At 28.7% G+C, this 20,313-nt stretch overlaps 5 protein-coding genes across 11 annotated transcripts in view; 3 read left to right on the top strand and 2 right to left on the bottom strand.

Moving 5' to 3' along the window:
* The window catches only part of LOC134836089 (thioredoxin domain-containing protein 9), a 358,198-nt gene extending 357,986 nt beyond the window's left edge, over nt 1-212 (bottom strand). For all 6 annotated transcript variants that reach the window (XR_010162248.1, XR_010162247.1, XR_010162249.1 and 3 more), the window contains exon 1: nt 79-212. The gene's annotated coding sequence lies outside the window, so the exon portion shown is untranslated. The remainder of the gene's footprint in view (nt 1-78) is intronic.
* Nucleotides 213-2,790: 2,578 nt separating this feature from the next.
* Nucleotides 2,791-11,152, top strand: LOC134835742 (neurofilament heavy polypeptide-like). 2 transcript variants are annotated; one of them, XM_063850685.1, is made up of 2 exons: nt 2,791-2,916; nt 9,556-11,152. In XM_063850685.1, the coding sequence occupies exon 2, from the start codon at nt 9,569-9,571 to the stop codon at nt 10,835-10,837; it is 1,269 nt and encodes a 422-aa protein (XP_063706755.1). In that variant the 5' UTR covers nt 2,791-2,916; nt 9,556-9,568; the 3' UTR covers nt 10,838-11,152. The 2 variants fall into 2 exon arrangements, with proteins under 2 accessions (XP_063706755.1, XP_063706756.1); XM_063850686.1 differs by lacking the exon at nt 2,791-2,916 and adding an exon at nt 8,317-8,367.
* A 1,840-nt stretch (nt 11,153-12,992) lies between these two features.
* Nucleotides 12,993-14,624, top strand: LOC134835745 (mpv17-like protein). Its single transcript, XM_063850689.1, has 3 exons — nt 12,993-13,231; nt 13,294-13,385; nt 14,164-14,624. The coding sequence occupies exons 1-3, from the start codon at nt 13,166-13,168 to the stop codon at nt 14,576-14,578; spliced, it is 573 nt and encodes a 190-aa protein (XP_063706759.1). The 5' UTR covers nt 12,993-13,165; the 3' UTR covers nt 14,579-14,624.
* A 299-nt stretch (nt 14,625-14,923) lies between these two features.
* LOC134834744 (FAD-linked sulfhydryl oxidase ALR) lies at nt 14,924-15,733 on the top strand. Its single transcript, XM_063849500.1, has 3 exons — nt 14,924-15,174; nt 15,239-15,441; nt 15,501-15,733. Exons 1-3 carry the CDS (start codon nt 15,013-15,015, stop codon nt 15,661-15,663), a joined length of 528 nt encoding a protein of 175 aa, XP_063705570.1. The 5' UTR covers nt 14,924-15,012; the 3' UTR covers nt 15,664-15,733.
* Nucleotides 15,734-17,360: 1,627 nt separating this feature from the next.
* LOC134835743 (uncharacterized) lies at nt 17,361-18,844 on the bottom strand. The gene is made up of 2 exons (XM_063850687.1): nt 18,415-18,844; nt 17,361-18,331 (listed from the first exon to the last, which is right to left on the bottom strand). The coding sequence occupies exon 2, from the start codon at nt 18,315-18,317 to the stop codon at nt 17,505-17,507; it is 813 nt and encodes a 270-aa protein (XP_063706757.1). The 5' UTR covers nt 18,318-18,331; nt 18,415-18,844; the 3' UTR covers nt 17,361-17,504.
* Nucleotides 18,845-20,313: the final 1,469 nt, after the last annotated feature.

The following is a 20,313-nucleotide window of genomic DNA, read 5'->3' as shown; positions in this document are numbered from 1 at the left end:
AAGTTTGAATTTTAAGATAAATCTCTCGAAAAACTCGGATTTTGATGATTTAAAGGCGAATTCGGCGCCTAAACTTACATTCTGTCAGGATTTGATCACGATTTACGAAAAAATTACGTCTAAAATTCAATTATTTTTCCCAATTTTGACCGGATTTTGTATTTGTCTTTTTTTATTTTTGTTAGCTTCGTTCGACGAACACTCAAAATGACTCACTTAACCTCGAAGGGATTCCAATCTATGTTTTAGATTTCCCGAGTACCCGATTTTTTGTCTCAATTTTTTAGAGCTGAATTAAAAAATTCGGGAAATATTTAAAAAGGAATTTATTTTCAAATTTTTTTAAAGTTATATGATTTTTTGAGGTTAAAAAATTTATATTGACAAAAAAAGTAAAAAAAAACAAACTATAGAGTATGAATTAAGTTAACTCCGAAAAGAGTGAAAATAAAACTAACTATAAAGCATCTTGGCTCAAAATGTAGGTTTTGGCATTAGAAACAACTTTTGTTTTGGACTTTTTCCAAATTTTGCGTTTCCGATGTACAGGAGCCTTTTAAAGATGTTAGCAAAAAAAAATTGATCAAAAAAAATTTCAGCCAAAATCCTCTTATTATGAGGGCTCATGTACCCATTTTTGAAAATTGAGTTAGATCACCGTTCTCCGTCTCAAATTGAAGGTTTTGTCTTTAGAAACAACTTTTGTTTTGGACTTTTTCCAAATTTTGCGTTTCCGATGTACAGGAGCCTTTTAAAGATGTTAGCAAAAAAAATTGATCAAAAAAAATTTCAGCCAAAATCCTCTTATTATGAGGGCTCATGTACCCATTTTTGAAAATTGAGTTAGATCACGGTTCTCCGTCTCAAATTGAAGGTTTTGTCTTTAGAAACAACTTTTGTTTTGGACTTTTTCCAAATTTTGCGTTTCCGATGTACAGGAGCCTTTTAAAGATGTTAGCAAAAAAAATTGATCAAAAAAAATTTCAGCCAAAATCCTCTTATTATGAGGGCTCATGTACCCATTTTTGAAAATTGAGTTAGATCACCGTTCTCCAGCTCAAATTGAAGGTTTTGTCTTTAGAAACAACTTTTGTTTTGGACTTTTTCCAAATTTTGCGTTTCCGATGTACAGGAGCCTTTTAAAGATGTTAGCAAAAAAAATTGATCAAAAAAAATTTCAGCCAAAATCCTCTTATTATGAGGGCTCATGTACCCATTTTTGAAAATTGAGTTAGATCACCGTTCTCCGTCTCAAATTGAAGGTTTTGTCTTTAGAAACAACTTTTGTTTTGGACTTTTTCCAAATTTTGCGTTTCCGATGTACAGGAGCCTTTTAAAGATGTTAGCAAAAAAAATTGATCAAAAAAAATTTCAGCCAAAATCCTCTTATTATGAGGGCTCATGTACCCATTTTTGAAAATTGAGTTAGATCACCGTTCTCCGTCTCAAATTGAAGGTTTTGTCTTTAGAAACAACTTTTGTTTTGGACTTTTTCCAAATTTTGCGTTTCCGATGTACAGGAGCCTTTTAAAGATGTTAGCAAAAAAAATTGATCAAAAAAAATTTCAGCCAAAATCCTCTTATTATGAGGGCTCATGTACCCATTTTTGAAAATTGAGTTAGATCACCGTTCTCCGTCTCAAATTGAAGGTTTTGTCTTTAGAAACAACTTTTGTTTTGGACTTTTTCCAAATTTTGCGTTTCCGATGTACAGGAGCCTTTTAAAGATGTTAGCAAAAAAAATTGATCAAAAAAAATTTCAGCCAAAATCCTCTTATTATGAGGGCTCATGTACCCATTTTTGAAAATTGAGTTAGATCACCGTTCTCCGTCTCAAATTGAAGGTTTTGTCTTTAGAAACAACTTTTGTTTTGGACTTTTTCCAAATTTTGCGTTTCCGATGTACAGGAGCCTTTTAAAGATGTTAGCAAAAAAAATTGATCAAAAAAAATTTCAGCCAAAATCCTCTTATTATGAGGGCTCATGTACCCATTTTTGAAAATTGAGTTAGATCACCGTTCTCCGTCTCAAATTGAAGGTTTTGTCTTTAGAAACAACTTTTGTTTTGGACTTTTTCCAAATTTTGCGTTTCCGATGTACAGGAGCCTTTTAAAGATGTTAGCAAAAAAAATTGATCAAAAAAAATTTCAGCCAAAATCCTCTTATTATGAGGGCTCATGTACCCATTTTTGAAAATTGAGTTAGATCACCGTTCTCCGTCTCAAATTGAAGGTTTTGTCTTTAGAAACAACTTTTGTTTTGGACTTTTTCCAAATTTTGCGTTTCCGATGTACAGGAGCCTTTTAAAGATGTTAGCAAAAAAAATTGATCAAAAAAAATTTCAGCCAAAATCCTCTTATTATGAGGGCTCATGTACCCATTTTTGTAAATTTTTTCAACTTTTGTAGATCACCGTTCTCCGTCTCAAATTGAAGGTTTTGTCTTTAGTTATTAAACTAAATTAATTGTCTTTCGTTTTAAACAAATTGAAAAATTTTTGTTTGTCAAGAAAAATTGTTTTACATAATTCACAAATTTAATTTTTTAAAATAAGATTATTCTTACATCCATCAAAAGTTTCATTTTATTAAAATTTCAAAACATTTTTGTTTTGAATTTTTCTATATAGAATTCAGAGAAATTAAAAAAAAAATTACCAAAAATTTGATAGTTTCTAAATTCGATAATTTGAGACTCGAGCAATCCCGAAAAATTGCAATCCCCACACTCAACTCACACAAAAGAAGCTTCGTTCGCCATCATTCGTCGCCCGCATTCATTCAGTTTTGAATTTTCTTACTCGTCACTTGTCCGTGTTGTGCTTTCCGCTTCCAATTAATTCAATTTCGCGCTTTTACGCTGCAATTCCGTGTGAAAAACGTAAATTTCATCAACTTTAAGTGATTTCCATCAAAGGTACGGCAAAAAATTTGGATTAAAACACGCAAAAATCGCAAAAAATTGTCTGGCTTGGATTTTGTTCGACCATTTTGAGTCGCTATCATTGAGAATTTTTTGCTTTTAGCACAAAAAATCTTATCTCCGGGAGTAAATAAGTGAATTTTATCAATAAATACGTCGTTGTTCAAGTGAAAAATAAAAAATTAAAAATTTCAACACAAAATATCGTAAAAATCACAAAAAATTGGAGGAAAAATAACTTCCCGGCCCGATTTCCCCGCAAACGGTACCCATAGTCGAGTGCAGTTGCTCAGTGAGATGAAACCTGATTTAAAATCTTGCATCGACCGAAGTTGGAATGTAACATAATCCAAGAAAACTCACTGTCCTTCAACGCAACACACGTTCAGCAACGAGATTTTTTGTTCTAAAGCCCGGTTTTTCTATATAGAACGACAGTTTCACGCAAAAATTGCATTAATTACATTGTTGTTGTTGCAAAAATGCACTTTTGAATGACGTTGTTCGGAAAAAAATCGATAAAAATTCGCCGGGTAACATTTTATGTACAAATTGGGAGATCAAGGAAGCCTCAAAACACGAAAAAAATTGTTAAATCGATAAAATTCGTCTTTGAAAGGCAATGTAAACTCGTTTAATCATCAAAATTGTACAAATTGTCAGACATTTTGCAATTCTTTTGTTTTAAATCTCCAGTTGGAAAGTAAATTTACGGACTTTCCATGGAATTTTTACCTGTTAATGACCTTTTTCGGGTTTTACAATAGAAAACAAAAATTTTTTCTGACCATTTGTTGCTTTTTAAAATTTAAATGTCGAGAAATTTAAATCCTCAACCGTTCATCGGGGTAAAAAATTCGTGTTTTGCATTCGAATACGACATTTTTGTATAAAATTTACATAAAATTAAAGCAATTCTTCCTTTTATTGCATGAAAACAGCGTCTATTCACCTACCGAAAGTTACTCAAGTAGAACGGCGCTTCTGTAAAGTAAAAAAACATTCAAGTGCATTATGTTTCTGGAACGAAAAGTTCCCTAAAAACATTTTTTTATGAATTTTATGACAATTGGAGTAGAAAAAAGACATCAAATCGCAATAAAATTATTAAAATGTCGTGAATTTCGTAACAAGTTTGCTTGTTCAATTGATTCATGAAGCTAATCGACTTTGAAAAAACAAAACAATGGAAGATGTCGATTTGATTTATTTATTTAAATATTTATGACGAGACGAATAAACAAACTGTTGATACAGTTTAGGAAGTATTTTGAGTGAATCGGTGCAATATTCACAGCATACAGTTGCATTGTTGCATAGAACTTTTCTACAAAGGATGGGAGTGTCATTGACATTGTTTGTTGAATTAAATAAGGCACTAATCAAAAATTTTGTGTAACGTAGTGACGTTGAAGGCATTTAAACGAGTCTGTGAAATATATGGAAATTAGTGAAAAACAATGAAAATTTTAGTTAAAGACATTTTAAAACAAAAATATTAAAAATTTCACAAAACATTAAAATTATTTTTTTCTCATTCTTCAGAAATGTTAATTTTTTTAATTTTTTAATCTTTTTTAAAATAATTTAAAATATTTTTAAAATAATTTAAAATTTTTAAAAAAAATTTTTATTTCAAAAGCCAAAAATTAATGGGATTAATTAACATTTAAATTAATTTCATTAAAAAAATAATTTTTTGGTCCTTTGCAAAATTAAAAAATTAATAAATTATTAAAAATTTTTTAAATAAAATTTTTTGAAAATTGTATTTTAACATTTTTAAATATTTTTACAAAAAATTAATTTTAAAATTTTTTGACAGTTATTTTTAAAATTTTTTGTTAAAATTTTTAACTTGAAAAACTTTCAAAATTTTAATTATTATTTTCAATGAAAGTTAAAAAACTACTTAAATATTCATATTTTAAAACTTTTGTCAAAAAATTTAAAACTTTTTTATTTATTTTTTTAATTTTGAAATGTTAATTCGATGATAAAAACATCGGAAAAAATTTGGAACGGCCTTAAAATGTTTTTAAAATAATTTAAAATATTTTTAAAATAATTTTAAAAAAATTAAATTAAAAAAAATTAATTAATTAAAATTAATTTATTAATTAACATTTAAATTAATTAATTAAAAAATAATAAAAAATCAAAAAAAAATTAATAAATTTTTAAAAAATTTTCTGATATTTTAAGACTAAAAATTTAACATTTTATAAGATTGATATAAAAAATGATTTAAGAAAAAATTTTTTTTTGCTTTAAAATATTTTGTGAAATTTTTAAGAAAAACATTAGATTATTTTTATTAAAAATTTAATTAAAAATTTTAATAATTCAAATTAATTTTTTTTCTTTTATTTGAGCTTTTCAATTTTGAATATTTATGTAAGCAAACGTAAAAATTTGTATATAAACGTAAGAATCTTAAGTCATCTCAATCTTTTTTCGTAAATCATCAAATATTTTTCTAAAATTCTTTACTTTTGAAGAAATTTTAGTAGAAAACTTCACATGATTCACAAAGAAAATAAATTGACATAAGACTTACGTTCATACAAAAAATTGCATATTAAGTCCTTTAAGACAAACGTAAAAATTTGTATAGGAACGTAAGGATCTTAAGTCAAGTATTTTACATGAATCATCAAATTTTGTACTGAAATCCGTATTCGAGATTCTAACATCTCATTTTTTCATTTTCGAACGGAATTCAGTACAAAATTTGATGTTTTATGAAAAAAATATACTTGACTTAAGATCCTTACGTTCATACAAAAATTTTTACGTTTAGTCTCTTAATAAAAATCTTAACAAATTTTACAAAAAAGGAACAATTTTAAAGAAAGTTCTCTAAAATGTCTCATAATACTTAAACATTTCTTGAATACAAGAAGAATTTAAATGAACTTAAATCAAAACTGCATTCTTTCGCTAAAACTTCCAACTCAAAACTTGAAATTTCTCTAAATACAGACGTTAAACGAACGTTGAACTTGTCTTTTGACACTGACAGTAACTCAAAAAATACCTGTTTCATCGCGTTTTGTTTTTATTTACTAAACAAAATGCAATTCAAGCTCTTCATACGTAGTCGAGCCCATTTACAAACAATCCCGTTGTGCTGGAATGCAGTTCGTACGGCGACTTTTTCCGCTGCATTTAAACACTCAAAATGCATCAAAAAAATTAAAAATTAACCAGAAACGACCCTCATTCATTCGAAAAGCAAAACAGACTCAATTACAACGCTAATGGTTTATTTATCTTCGTCTCCAGTCAAAATACGAGCAGCTACGCTATCTTAATTGTTTGTTTTATTAATTCGAACGAACTGTTCAAATACTCGTAAAAAGTGAGAATCAAGTAAAAATTATCGCTTTGTAAATTTAAAAGATAATCTTATCAAAAAATCCCTTAAAAAAATCATGTGATATGAAAAAAGGGCCATGCTATAAAAATTATTCACAATTTTCTTGAAAATATTTAATAATAGCTCACTCACACATCGCGAATGTTATTTATACACCGACAAGTAAAATAATTTCAATGCGGCGTCGAGTGAAATAGAAAATTACACGCGGAAGCCAAAACATCGCTTGACTTTTTTTTATCGTGATTTTTCTTTTCTTTTTTCGGGGAAACTGAACGAAAATTTGGCGCGCAGCCCATTCAAATTTTGTTTCTCTCTTTTTTTTCGTGTCTTTCTCTCTTTTCTATGTGTTGAACATGTTTTGAAAGAAATAGTCGAATAATGAAGACAAAACAGTTTTTTGTGTCTTCTCACATTCCTTTTGGATTTTTTTTTTGGTTCATCAAAAAACACGCAACTGACAATGATTGAAACTGACAGAGACTTTTTTCGGGAAGAATACCGGTTTTGGATTTTTAACAGATTTGTAGTCGACGACAAGCACTTGTTGCTTTAATAAATTGGTAATTTATGTTGTAACTTAATGAGAGTTTAATATTCCGGTCGTGAAGTTGTTGCTTTGTTACATCGATATTTTCTATTCTTTGCTTTTTAAAGTCTGAAGATTTCTATGAAAGTTGAAAATCCTCTAATTCGATAAAAAAAAATATTGAACAAACGTAAAAATTTTTATATGAACGTAAGGATCTTAAGTCAAGTATATTTATTTCATAAAACATCAAATTTTGTACTGAATTCCGTTCGAAAATGATAAAATGAGATGTTAACATCTCGAATTGGAAACTTATGAACGGATTTCAGTACAAAATTTGATGATTTATGAAAAATACTTGACTTAAGATCCTTACGTTCATATACAAATTTTTACGTTTGTCTTAAAGGACTTAATGTGCAATTTTTTGTATGAACGTAAGTTTTAAGTCAGATTTTTTTTTGTAAATCATTAACTTTTCTACTAAAATTTGTTCGAAAATAAAGAAGTCTATGAACAAATTTAAGTAAAACAATTGATGATTCACGAATTTTATATGACTTAACGTTTTTACGTTCATATACAAATTTTTACGTTTGCTAAGTTAATGATATTTTGTATTAAATTATATGAAAAACTCAAATAGAAACTTATGACTTGAACTTAAGCTTACAAAATTTTTGTGACTTAAACCTAAGTTAATGTTTTGACTTAATAGACTTTTGACTTAAGCTTAACTTTAAGAAAGAAGTTAAATTAAGTCAAAAATATTTTTTTTTATTTTTAACCAAATTTCGAAAAATTTTGGTTGACATTGATAGTTAATTCATAAATTTTTCTAATTTCTTTTTTTAATTAAGTCAATTAATTCGACTTAAGTCAACTTAACGTGTTTTTTACTTAAGTTTATGTCATAAATCGAATTATTTTGACTTAAGAAGTTTTGTAGCCCTGCTTTTAAAGGCTTCAAAGTTTAAATTTTAGTCATAATTCGAATTTTTTATGAAATTCTCCTAAATCTAATTTTGTCAGAATCTTCTTGAATTTTTTAAACCTTAAACACTTTAAAAACTGCAAAGTAAAAATTTCATTAAAAATCCCTTGTGAATTGCAATTTTTCTCCAAATCAACTCCGCACTGAAATCGCAAGTACTTTTTCTCTGCAAGAGTTCATTCGCTTTTTGTTACAATAAATAAACACAGAAACATGCAACAATTATATTTTCTCTTTCCTTCTGTCTTCTTATCATCTTTATTACACTACTAAACGCTTCTCCAACTAACACCATCACGCCCGAAGTAATCGACGCACACATTCACATAATTTACTTTTTTATCCACACACATTAATCAATTGAACACAAAACGAATCTCATTTAGCTAGAAAAGTATTCAAAAGAAACTGTGTGAGAGAAATTTTTTTTAAGCAAGACGTGCGTTTCTCTACGGTTTTCATTGAGAATGCCGAGTTAGTTTGAATCGTAGTTTCGTTAGTGCCGGTTGCGTGAATGGTTCGCGCTTAGACAACAAAGTAAGGAATCCTCACTCGTGTTCTTGATATATTTAAATAAAATTTAGTGCACTTTTGTGCGTGTATTTGTGTCTCGAGTTTGTGACAAGAAGCGCACGTTATTGATAAACGAATAAAAACAACAACGTGAATAGCTAAAGTGTCTCTCAATTAGCTGAGAAGACCTTTAAATGAAATATTTTTGAACATTAGGTACACAGAGGAAAGAGTCTTTAATCATAATTCAAGGTCGCTGTGCTCGTGTTTATTTTTAAAGAAGCAGATTCCTTTTTTTTGCTTTGCAATTTTTCTCTTTTGTCAGTTTTTATAAAACTTTAATTGTGTTTGCCTTCCAAAATATGGCAAGAATCGTTAAACTCAAAAATTATACGTTTCCGAGCATATGTTTCTTGGAGAAAAATGTTTGTTTTGACATCCTGGATGTTTAGCGCGAAAAAAATCGCATCTCAAAATTTTGTGTTTTATACCTCGATTAAAAAAAAATAAAAACTAAAAAAAATTCTAAACTAAAATGAAAAAAAAATGTTTCTTAAAAATTTTGCAAAAATTTAAAACTTAATAATATAAAATTAGAAAAAATATAAAAAATCTACTTATAAAAAATATTTAAAAAAAAAATATTAAAAAATATGTTTAAAAATATAATTAATTAAATTAAATCAAAAATTAATTTATTAAAAAAATAAAATAAATAAGTAAAAATTAAATATTTTTTCTACCTTTTTATTTTTAATATATTCTGTATATTTTTAATTTTTTTATATATATATTTTTAATTTAATTAAATTTAATTTATTTATTTAATTAATTAATTAAAATATATTACAAAAAACATTAATATATTTTTTTATATAATTAAATTAAATTAGATTAATTAATTAAAAAATATTAAGAAAAATTTAAAAAAATATATAAAAAAATTAAAAATACAGAATATATTAAAAATAAAAAGGTAAAAAAAAATATTTAATTTTTAATTTTAACTTATTTATTTTATTTTTTTAATAAATTAATTTTTGATTTAATTAAATTAATTATATTTTTAAATATATTTTTTAATATTTTTTTTTTTAAATATTTTTTTTAAATATTTTTTTTTTAAAATATTTTTCATTTATTTTTTTTTCTTTGTCTTTTCTCAACGACAATTTTTTAACCGGAAATTCTTTTTTCTTTGTTTCATTGCAGATCCGAGTTCAAAATGAGTCAAGTAGCGCCAAAATCGCAACGTCCCACATTGTCGTTAAGCGCCCCCCATACGACAGTAGGGAATCTCAAGCAAAAGCAACAACGTTCCAACACGCCATCTACCGACAAATCTGATTCACGTTCATCGACACCCGTGATCGTCATCGACGATGGTCAAAGCCCGAGCCCAAAGGGAAAACGTCGCGTAAGCAACGATTCTGCCAAACTTCGTGGAAGCCCAAAAACTCTTTCGCCCGTCGTTTCTGAAGTCGAAAGTGAGGTTAAGAACGGCAAAGATCACACAAATGGCGCGAACGGTGCTCATGTCGTCGATGGAAATGGCGTCGCTGATGCTCCGAAAAAAGAATCTACTCCCAAAACAAACAAAAAAGAGGCAAATGGCAAGAAGGAAAAAGAGGAAAAAACCCCAAAAGAGGAAGCCAAATCGACACCCGAGAAGAAACAAAAGAAACAAGATCTCGTGCTCGGCGAAAAAACGCAACCACAAATGGAAAAATTGGTTTTGGAAGCAGATACGCCAGCGGATTCGCCGATGCCAAAGGGTTCGGGAGGGCGAATTCTCAAATACACGCCCGGCAAAGGACGCATAAGTCCCTTTAAAGCTGCCACAGTTGAACGTTTGCAAAATGCCAGCACAATTGTCAACTTGAGTACCGTCAGCGAGCAAAGTACCGAAGGACATTTATCGCCTGCTGTCGAAACGCCCGTTAAACCGCCCATGGGTCGCGTTTCAGGACGTCGCAACACGCGTCCCATCAAGGAAATCAAAATGATGCATCCAACAACGGCAAACGATTCCGTCTCGAGCATCACGGCGAACCAAGGATCACCCGTAAACAGCGACAGTCTCCGTACGCCAATCATTGCGCAACTCATTGGACGTAAACGAGCCGGCACTCCTGAACGCGAAGACGACATTCTCGTCGATACGCCGTCGAAACGTGCGCGCATCGATTTCAGTGGCTTCCTCGGATACGTCACAACGCCAATTTCCAACTTGAAAAATCGCTTGTCGCGCATCGGATTGCAGGCCAGTACGCCACGTGCCCTCGACATGGAAGAAAATATCGCAGATGTGTCGGCGATGGAAACAGAACCTGCGGAAAAGGATGTCTCGAAGGCTGTTGAGGCATCGGAATCCGTGATGGAGAAGGAAATTGAAGATTTGAAGGCGACCGATGCGGATCTGAAACAGACAGAAATTGCATCGAATGATCCCCCAACACCGACTCGCCGACGATCGGTTTGCAATATCATGTAAACGAGCATTCAAGCCACACTGAGGCTTTCGCAAATTTTAAGACAAGATAAATTTAAGATTTTTCACATACACACACACACAACACAACACATTTGCTGAATGTTAGCGATTAGAGAAATATCTTTCTTTTTTGACATTAATAATCATATTAAATGTATTTAGATACAGGATTCATCTTAGATTTAAGTTTGTCGTCGATTGTCCATCAAGATTTTAACGAAAAAGACGAAAAAAAAGTAATTTAAGGCAATTTAATTGATATTTCTTATCAAAACTTTCTTCATTTGTTCAATAGAAATGTAACAGACTTTAGAGTTATCAATCAATAAAGAATTAAAAAAATAAATATTTTTTAATTTTTTCTCAATATGGTGCAGGAAAGGTAGAATTTTTTAAAAAAAATTGTTTTATTTTTCTTATATTAGGTTCAAATTTTTTTTTAACTTTTTGTCCTATTTTAAAAGTCGAAAATTTAATGGGCAAAAAAAAATAAAAATTTCATCAAAAATTACCGTTTTTTGGTCTATTATAATAATTTTTCAAGGAATTTTTTAAACTTTAAAATAAATTTTTGTACTGAAAATGATATTTTTACAAGAATTTTTTTCTCTAAAAATAATTTTTCCAAAATTATTGAACTTATGTTTTCAAAATTAAAAAAATTATGAAAAAATATTTTTTACTCTTGAATTGCTCTGAAATCAATTTTAAATAAGAAATTCTCAATTTACATTAAAAATATCAAAAATATTGATCAACGGTTAAAAATTCATTAAATATTTGTAATTTTGTATAAAAAAAGTATATCAAATCTTTTTTTTTTTTTTTGAAAAAAAGTTTTTGGAACAAAAAATTCGAAAAAAATTTGGAGTGGCCTTATATGGATACAAAAATGAATAAATTTGCTTAATTTAATTTTTTCTTAAAACTTTTAGAAGGTTTTTATTAAAATTTTGAACTTTTTATTTTAAAATTGTGCAAAATTTTTATATTTATTTAGGCCGCTCCAAATTTTTTTTGAACTTTTTGTCTCAAAAGTCGATAATCCAATAGGGCAAAATAAAAAAAAAAGTTGAAAATTTTATCAAAATTGACCGTTTTTTGGTCTTTTTTGATATTTTTTCAAAGAATATTCTAAAATTTTAAAAAATTTCAATTTTCACGAATTTTCGTATTAAAAAACGAAATTTTTTATTAATTTTCTTCTCTATTTTTTTTTTTTGTAAAAATTATTTTTTAAAATTTTTTGACAGTTACTTTTATGAAAAAATTTTTTTTTTAATTTTTAACTTGAAATTCTCTGAGATCAATTTTAAATTATAAAATATTCATTAATGGCCAAAAATCTTTAATTTTTGTCAATTTGTATGAAAAATATTACAAAATGAGTTATTTTAAATTCATCTACATTGAGAATTTCTTTTAAAAATTAAAAATTAATTTTAGAGCAATTCAACTAAAAAATTAAAAAATAATTTTTCATAAAAAATAAAAATTTAAATTTTGAAAAAATAAGTTCGAAAAAATTTATTCGAATAACTTAATAAATAAATTAAAATAAAATTAAAATTTAGTTCGAATAAATTAATTTATTTATTTATTTATTTATTTTTATTCGAAAAAATATTTTTAGAGAAGAAAATTCTTGTAAAAAATTCTTAAATATTCGAAAAATTCGTAAATTCTTGTAAAAATATTATTTTCAATACAAAAGTTAATTTTTTTTAATTCCTTGAAAAATTATGAAAATAGATCGAAAAATAGTCATTTTTGATAAAATTTTCAATTTTTAACGAATATTTATGAAAGTTAAAATTTGAAAAAATTATAAAAATTTAATAATAAATATTTACCTTTTCATATGGAAAATTTTCAAATCCCAAAAATACAAATGCATAAAATTTATTACATCCCACAGATTTTTCCTATGAATGAAATAGAAGAATGCATGTATTAGAAATGACGATGCATTAGACGTTGGCAATGAAAATAGAATCATTACTTTTATGTAACGTTATTGAATCAGCTGTAACTAATTCAAAAGGTTTCTCTTCAACAAAAATCTTCTCTAAAAATTTTTATAAAGTTAAATTTTAATTTTTACTTTTCCAAAATTTTTACCCTCAGAAACTCTTTAATCTTTGATAAAAAACATTTTTTTAACCGAAGTGAAACCAAAATGTCCCAATTGAAAGTGAACTAAAAATAAAGTGGTTAACACAGACATTTGGCACGAAAAATTTTCACGTACAACTTTGATTCAGATTTTGCAGTTACAGCTGATGTGTTGACCTGAAAGCGTGAAAATTGTAAACCAACTTTAAGATCATGGTTGTTTTCAGATTGATCCATGATATCACAGGACGTTTCAAAGTTGTGCGGGGAGCACTTGCTGTTAGTAAATTAATTTTAACAAAACCGCAGAGCGAAAATTAACGAATTATTTTCATCAACAGTACGCAATATTGTGGCCCTTTGGATGTTTGCTGCAACAAACGATACTTGAAAAACGAACATTTAAGGATTATGATTGGCATAAATGTCTCAGGTGAAATTTTTGAAAGTTTGGGAGTTAATTTAACCCTTTCAAGAGGTTGATTTGATTTCTTTAAGTTTAAAATTAGATTGATTTCTTCAAAAGATATCAAGATAACCTCCAAGGGAATAAATTAACTCTTAAAAGGAGTAAATTGACTCTTCAAGGGAGTAAATGAACTCTTCAAGGGATTAAATTAATTCTTCAAGGGATTAAATTAACTCTTCAAGGGAGTAAATTAACTCTTCAAGGGAGTAAATTAACTCTTCAAGGGAGTAAATTAACTCTTCAAGGGAGTAAATTAACTCTTCAAGGGAGTAAATTAACTCTTCAAGGGAGTAAATTAACTCCTTCAAGGGAGTAAATTAACTCTTCAAGGGAGTAAATTAACTCTTTAAGGGAGTAAATTAACTCTTCAAGGGAGTAAATTAACTCTTCAAGGGAGTAAATTAACTCTTTAAGGGAGTAAATTAACTCTTCAAGGGAGTAACTTAACTCTTCAAGAGATTAAATTAACTCTTCAAGGGAGTAAATTAACTCTTCATGGGAGTAAATTAACTCTTTAAGGGAGTAAATTTACTCCTTAAGGAATTAAATTAATTCTTTAAGGGAGTAAATTAACTCTTCAAGGGAGTAAATTTACTCCTTAAGGGATTAAATTAATTCTTCAAGGGAGTAAATTAACTCTTCAAGGGAGTAAATTAACTCTTCAAGGGAGTAAATTCACTCTTCAAGAGAGTAAAACTTACTCCTTAAGAGACTTACGCATTTTTTGCCATTTTTTTTGTAGATACAGCATGTACGGCGCCTTATTCAACGGTCCAACGCTTTACTATTGGATTCGAATAGCATCTCAAATGTGGCCCAAATCCGATATTCGATCGTCATTAGCGAAAGCTTTCACGGAACAAATTGCTTATGATCCCTTTGCCATTACGATATTTTTGTACACAATGACGCTGGCAGAAGGACACAGTAAAAAAGAAGCTCGTGCCGAAGTAGCAGAGAAATTTTTGCCATCTTACCAAATTGGCTTCATTTATTGGCCAATTGTGCAAACGATGAACTTTGCCTTTGTTCCGAAGAAAAATCAGGTGATTGTTGCGGGAATCGGAAGTGTTTTCTGGACAACTTTTTTGGCGTGTGTTAAGGCGATGAAGCGGGATGATTTGAAGGAACAACCAGAACAAGTTGAATTGAAGTAATTTTAACGAAAATTTAAAAGAAAAATTAAAACGTAATATAAAAAAATTTGAAGCTCTTTTCATGCAATTAAATTCGAAGGAAATTTTTAGTCTTTTTGATTGAGTTGAAAGTTCGAATTTTTATCAGATCTCTTAAGAGATACAGCCTCCGAGTAAATTTTTCTTGAAAGAGCAACGAAAATGCAAGAAAGTGACGATTGAATGAATAAAATCGGACTTTCGTGAAAAAAATTATTCAACAAAAGTCCTGACCCCGTTTTTAAAATTCGCATTTTGCCCCATCAAGTTACTTTATGGATTTCGCATGCAATCCAGTTACGAGCCTCATTGTTTGGATGGAAAATGGAACACGTAATTTCGTAAAAATTTGCCTCAATTTCGTGTGCTCAAAATAAATCTCGTCGCATTAAATCAAAACTTTTTGTTAATTTAAAATGCCTGAAGCGGGAAATGTCTTTCAACAAGCCAACAATAAAGAAAATCAACCGTGTCGAACGTGCACGGATTTCAAGACGTGGGCAAAAGAAAGAAGAAATTTCAGTCTGAACGCAACTGATAGCAAATCACAAGTCACGAAAACGACGACGACGACTGAGGTAAAGATTTTTTTTTCTCGAATTTTCACGAAAATCGCAAATGACAGTTTTTGCTTTGTTTTAGAAAGCCGCAGAGACTCCTCGTCGCACAGATTGCCCGCTGGATAAAGATCAACTGGGGGCAGCAACATGGTCTTTTTTGCACACAATGGCTGCCGTTTATCCCGAGAAACCGGAAAAACAACAAATTGAGGATACGAAAAATTTTTTTGGGCTGCTGGGACGTCTCTATCCGTGCGAATATTGTGCCAAGGATTTGAAGGAAGAGTAAGAATTTTTCAATTTTTTTCATATTTTTTTTTTAATTTAATAAAAAATTATTTTAGATTAAAAGCTGAACCTCCAAAACTTTCGTCACAACACGATTTTTCACAATGGCTTTGTCGATTGCACAACAAAGTGAACGTCAAGTTAGGAAAACCCGAGTTCGATTGCAGCAAAGTCAATCAACGATGGAGAGATGGATGGCTTGACGGATCGTGCGATTAATTTTTAGACATTTTTTTTTTATTTTAGAAATAAATAAATAGATAGAACAAAACTAAATTGATGAGCAGAAGAGTGATAGTATTACGAACATATTTTAATTTTTTTTTTACGTAAAAAAATTAAATTGATAGAAAAAAATTATTAAAAATTGATTTTTTTGAAATTTCGAAGAAAATTTCATTGAAATTGATTTTTTTGTAATTTTTTTTAAAAATGGATTATTGAAATTTAAGCTTAAAATTTTATTTTACTCAAAATTAATATCAAGTTGATTTTTAGTAAAAAAAATATGAAGTTTTCTTAAAATTTTAAAAAAATATTTTTTTTTTAATTTGTAAAAAAAATATTTTTTTAAAATAAAAAAAAAATGTTGTTGAAAATTTCAATGAAATTAATTTTTTATAATTTTTATTTTTTTTTTTAAATAAATTTAATTTAAAATTTTCGATATTTTTACTCAAATTTGGGAAAAAAATTATTTTGTGAAAAATATCTTTAAATTTTATTTTAAAAGTTTCTTAATTAAATTGAATTAAGTTGCTGAAAAAATTTTTTTATCAGATTTTAAGTGAAAACATCTAAAATATCGCACAAAAAATAAAAATAAAAATTAGTATTTGTTGAAAATATGATTAAAATTAAAATTTAATTATGGAAATTGATTTTTTATGAAATTTCTTTAGATAAAATTAATTTTGGAATTTTAAGAAAATTTTGGTTATAAATATTATTGTAAAATTAAAATTAATTTTAATTTTTTAAAGTAAAATTGATTTTGAGTAAAAAACATAAAAATTATTAAAGTTTAAAATGTCAAAAATCTATTTCAAAATGAAAAAAAAAAAATTTAAAAATAGTTTTTGCATTTTTTTTTAAATTGAAAAAAAATGATTAGTATCGATTTTTTACGAATTTTTTATAAAAAATAATTTAAAATTTAAAAAATAATTAAATATTTTTACACGATTTTTTTTTAAATTTTAAATTTAAGCGAAATTTTAAATATTTTTACATTTAAAGCTTTAATTGCAAAATTTATTCTTTTAAAAATTAAAAATTTTTAAAATTTTGCATTAATTTTTTTTAAAATTAAAAAAAAAAAAAAAAAAAAATTTTTAAAAAAAAAAAAAAAAAATTTAAAAAAAATAAAAAAAAAAAAAAAATTAAAATTTTTTAATTTAATTTTTGATATGTGAGAAAAAATAAATAAATGTTCGTAATTTTTTTTTTAATTAAATAAAAAAGACACATCTTATTGTTACAATTTTGTTTATTTTTTACTCAACACTGACTGTCTCTCTGGAATCGGAACTGACACGAATTGAAAACTAATTTTGCATAACTTGAAAGAATTCTATATTTTTCAATTTTGTTTTTGTAGTTTTAGTTTTTTTGCTAAATGGCTGTGAAATATTTAAATTCTCCCCGGAAAAGTGCCTTCCTCACGTTGCGTATCCCATTTTTCGACCCATGCCTTGGGGCAAAGTGTTTCGTAGGCATTTTTGAAATACTTGCAGATTTCGTGGCCCTCGCCCTTGACCTTTTCGCAACGGAAAAAGTCCAAGTAGCTGGAATAGCAGTATTTCGTTTGGTTTTGGTTGGGGAAACGAGGGTCGAATTGGATCGTATGCAATTCGTTCGAAAGGGTTTCGACTCTCTTGATGGGCTCAACCATTTTTGCAGTTTCTAAAAAAATAAAATTATTTTTTTTTTATAAAAAAAAATTAAATTTTTTTTTTGAACACACAATTTTGTGAAATTTTTTTTTTTTTTGGTGATGAATACTTTTTAATTTTTACGAAATCTTAAAATCTAATAAGAAAAAAAATGCTTTTAAGGCTCTATTTGACGAGAGATCGACTCGGAGCATCCGGATCACAAGTTGCATTTTTGTAGCGTTTCACTTCCTGCAAATATAAGCTCCAAGCGTCTTTCGCGCCGCCCTCTGCCGTGTTATCCTCAATGGGTTTGGGTTTTTCGACGATGCCCGTTTTCAATATTTTGCCGCCGCGACGCCTTCCAATCATCGGCAACAATCGCAAACGGTCGTCTTCGCGTTGTTGCGTCTCCTGTTGCTGCGAAAAGCGTTCCTGCATCTCCTTGAACTTTTCCAAAAAGGATCCGTCATTCGCGAAGGGCGTCGCGTTCACCAAACACGCGGGTTTTGTGCGTTGCAACGGCTTCGGTTCGGCTTCTTTGAGTTTCCGCAGCCGTTCTTGCATCTGTTCGTGAATTTTTTTGCGTTCTTCTTCCGATTCAACGCCTCCGATGTACTGAATTTCCTTTTCTGGCATCTGAATTGAGGCGAAATCGAAGCCATCTTGCGTCGATTCGGCGGATTTACTTGCGACACTTGCGGGTTTTGGGCGATTTTCCTCCTTTTTTTGTGCTGCGTGCGTTTCTCGATCATTTTTTTGTGGTTTTCGATCCCGCGACGAGGAACGACGATGACTTTTGTGATGCCTTCGATGGTGATCGTAGCGAGAACGACTTCTGGAACGTGAACGTGAGCTTGAAGAACGACGACGACGATGTCGATCGCGATCTCTGTCTCTGCTACGGGAACGTCGGCGGTATTCGCGACGTCGATCGTCGTCTCGATGTCGATGATGGTGACTTTTTTCCATTTTATCGTCCCAATAGCGACCCGACATTGCGTGCCTGTGAACTGGAAACACACTCCATTTAGAGTAAAAGCAGCGGCGGTGATTTTTTTTTTTTTTTTTTTTTTTAAAGAAATGAAAAATTTACTCTTTTTGTTTAGCTCGATGGGGCGTTGCTCGTCGTCTCTTTGCCGATCCGGATGTCCTTTAGAAGCTTTTCAGTTACAATTTGCGTGTATGCGTACACCCTACAAAAACATACAGCACACTTCGATATAAGTAAAAAAATCCAAATTTTCAGTTTTTGTCAATTTCTACTTTTACCCTTATTTAACATTTTTTTTTTGGCCTGACAAAGTGGCTTGACATCAAAAATTACTGACTTAAAATTATCGAGTGATGCGAAAAAAACAAAAATTTCTTGGCAAAATTAAAGGCATTACATAATGGGAATCACATTAAAAAGGCAAAACGAAAATTTTTTTCCTCTAATTTTGTCACGCATTTCTTCGATTCGCAGCTTTTCTTTCGTTTATAAAGTCGCACGAGATGCGCATCTCGCGGTTTTTCACAAAATTGTGGCTCAAACGAGGCGTTTATACGCAAATTACCTGATTTTTATCCAAGCTCGGAACTGTACTTTGCGAGAAAATTGATCACAAATGGCCGAAATCGATGTGTCAAAATGAACTGTCAACGTTTGACAGTAGAATTTTTTGGAAAAAGGCAGGCGCAATTTTGAAAAATGTTTCACATTTTTTCCCCCTGATTTTTTTCAAAAATCCAAATTTGTGCATTTTAATCGTTAAAAACATTGAAAAGTGATTCAAAAATTGGTTTATTAAATCTTAAATTTTTGTTAAATTTTGTAATTTTAATTTTTTTTTTTAAATTTACTTTTTAAATTTATTTTTATCAAAAATTATCATGAAAATTTCAAAAATTACCATAATTTTGATAATTCTAAGAGAATTTAAGAAACTTTTCTCTTAACAAAAATAAAAAATTAAACTCTAATAAAAAATGAAAAATTTGTCAGAGGGCTCTAATTTATCATTTTTAATCATTTTATAACTCAAAACTGCCAAAAAAACTGTGTCAAAAACTATGTCAAAAACTGCAAAGCAATTTTTGTCAAATCTTGCTCCAAATTTTTTTTAATTTTTAACTAAAAAATTTGAAATTTTAACTTAGTTTGTTCTCTTAGGATTATCTACATTATTTTCAAAATTTAATCAAAAACTGTGTCAAAGTCATTTTTGTCAAATGTTGCTCCAAATGGATAAAAATTTGTCAGAGTGCTCTAATTTATTATTTTTACTCATTTTATAACTCAAAACTGCCAAAAAATTGAAACTGAAAAAATTTTTTTCTTTGACACAGTTTTGATTTGAAAACTAAATCAAGAGCAAAACTGTGTCAAAAACTATGTCAAAAACTGTGTCAAAGCAATTTTTGTCAAATCTTGCTCTAAATGGATAAAAATTTGTCAGAGGGCTCTAATTTATCATTTTTTAATCATTTTATAACTCAAAACTGCCAAAAAATTGAAACTGAAAAAAAAATTTTTCTTTGACACAGTTTTGATTTGAAAACTAAATCAAGAGCAAAACTGTGTCAAAAACTATGTCAAAAACTGTGTCAAAGCAATTTTTGTCAAATCTTGCTCCAAATGGATAAAAATTTGTCAAAGGGCTCTAATTTATCATTTTTAATCATTTTATAACTCAAAACTGCCAAAAAATTGAAACTGAAAAAAAAATTTTTTCTTTGACACAGTTTTGATTTGAAAACTAAATCAAGAGCAAAACTGTGTCAAAAACTATGTCAAAAACTGTGTCAAAGCAATTTTTGTCAAATCTTGCTCCAAATGGATAAAAATTTGTCAGAGGGCTCTAATTTATCATTTTTAATCATTTTATAACTCAAAACTGCCAAAAAATTGAAACTGAAAAAAAATTTTTCCTTTGACACAGTTTTGATTTGAAAACTAAATCAAGAGCAAAACTGTGTCAAAAACTATGTCAAAAACTGTGTCAAAGCAATT

This window comes from Culicoides brevitarsis, chromosome 3 (genome assembly GCF_036172545.1).
Source record: "Culicoides brevitarsis isolate CSIRO-B50_1 chromosome 3, AGI_CSIRO_Cbre_v1, whole genome shotgun sequence".
NCBI lineage: Eukaryota > Metazoa > Arthropoda > Insecta > Diptera > Ceratopogonidae > Culicoides > Culicoides brevitarsis.
Note: the sequence above shows the minus strand (reverse complement) of the source record. Positions and strands in the feature narration are given on the sequence as shown.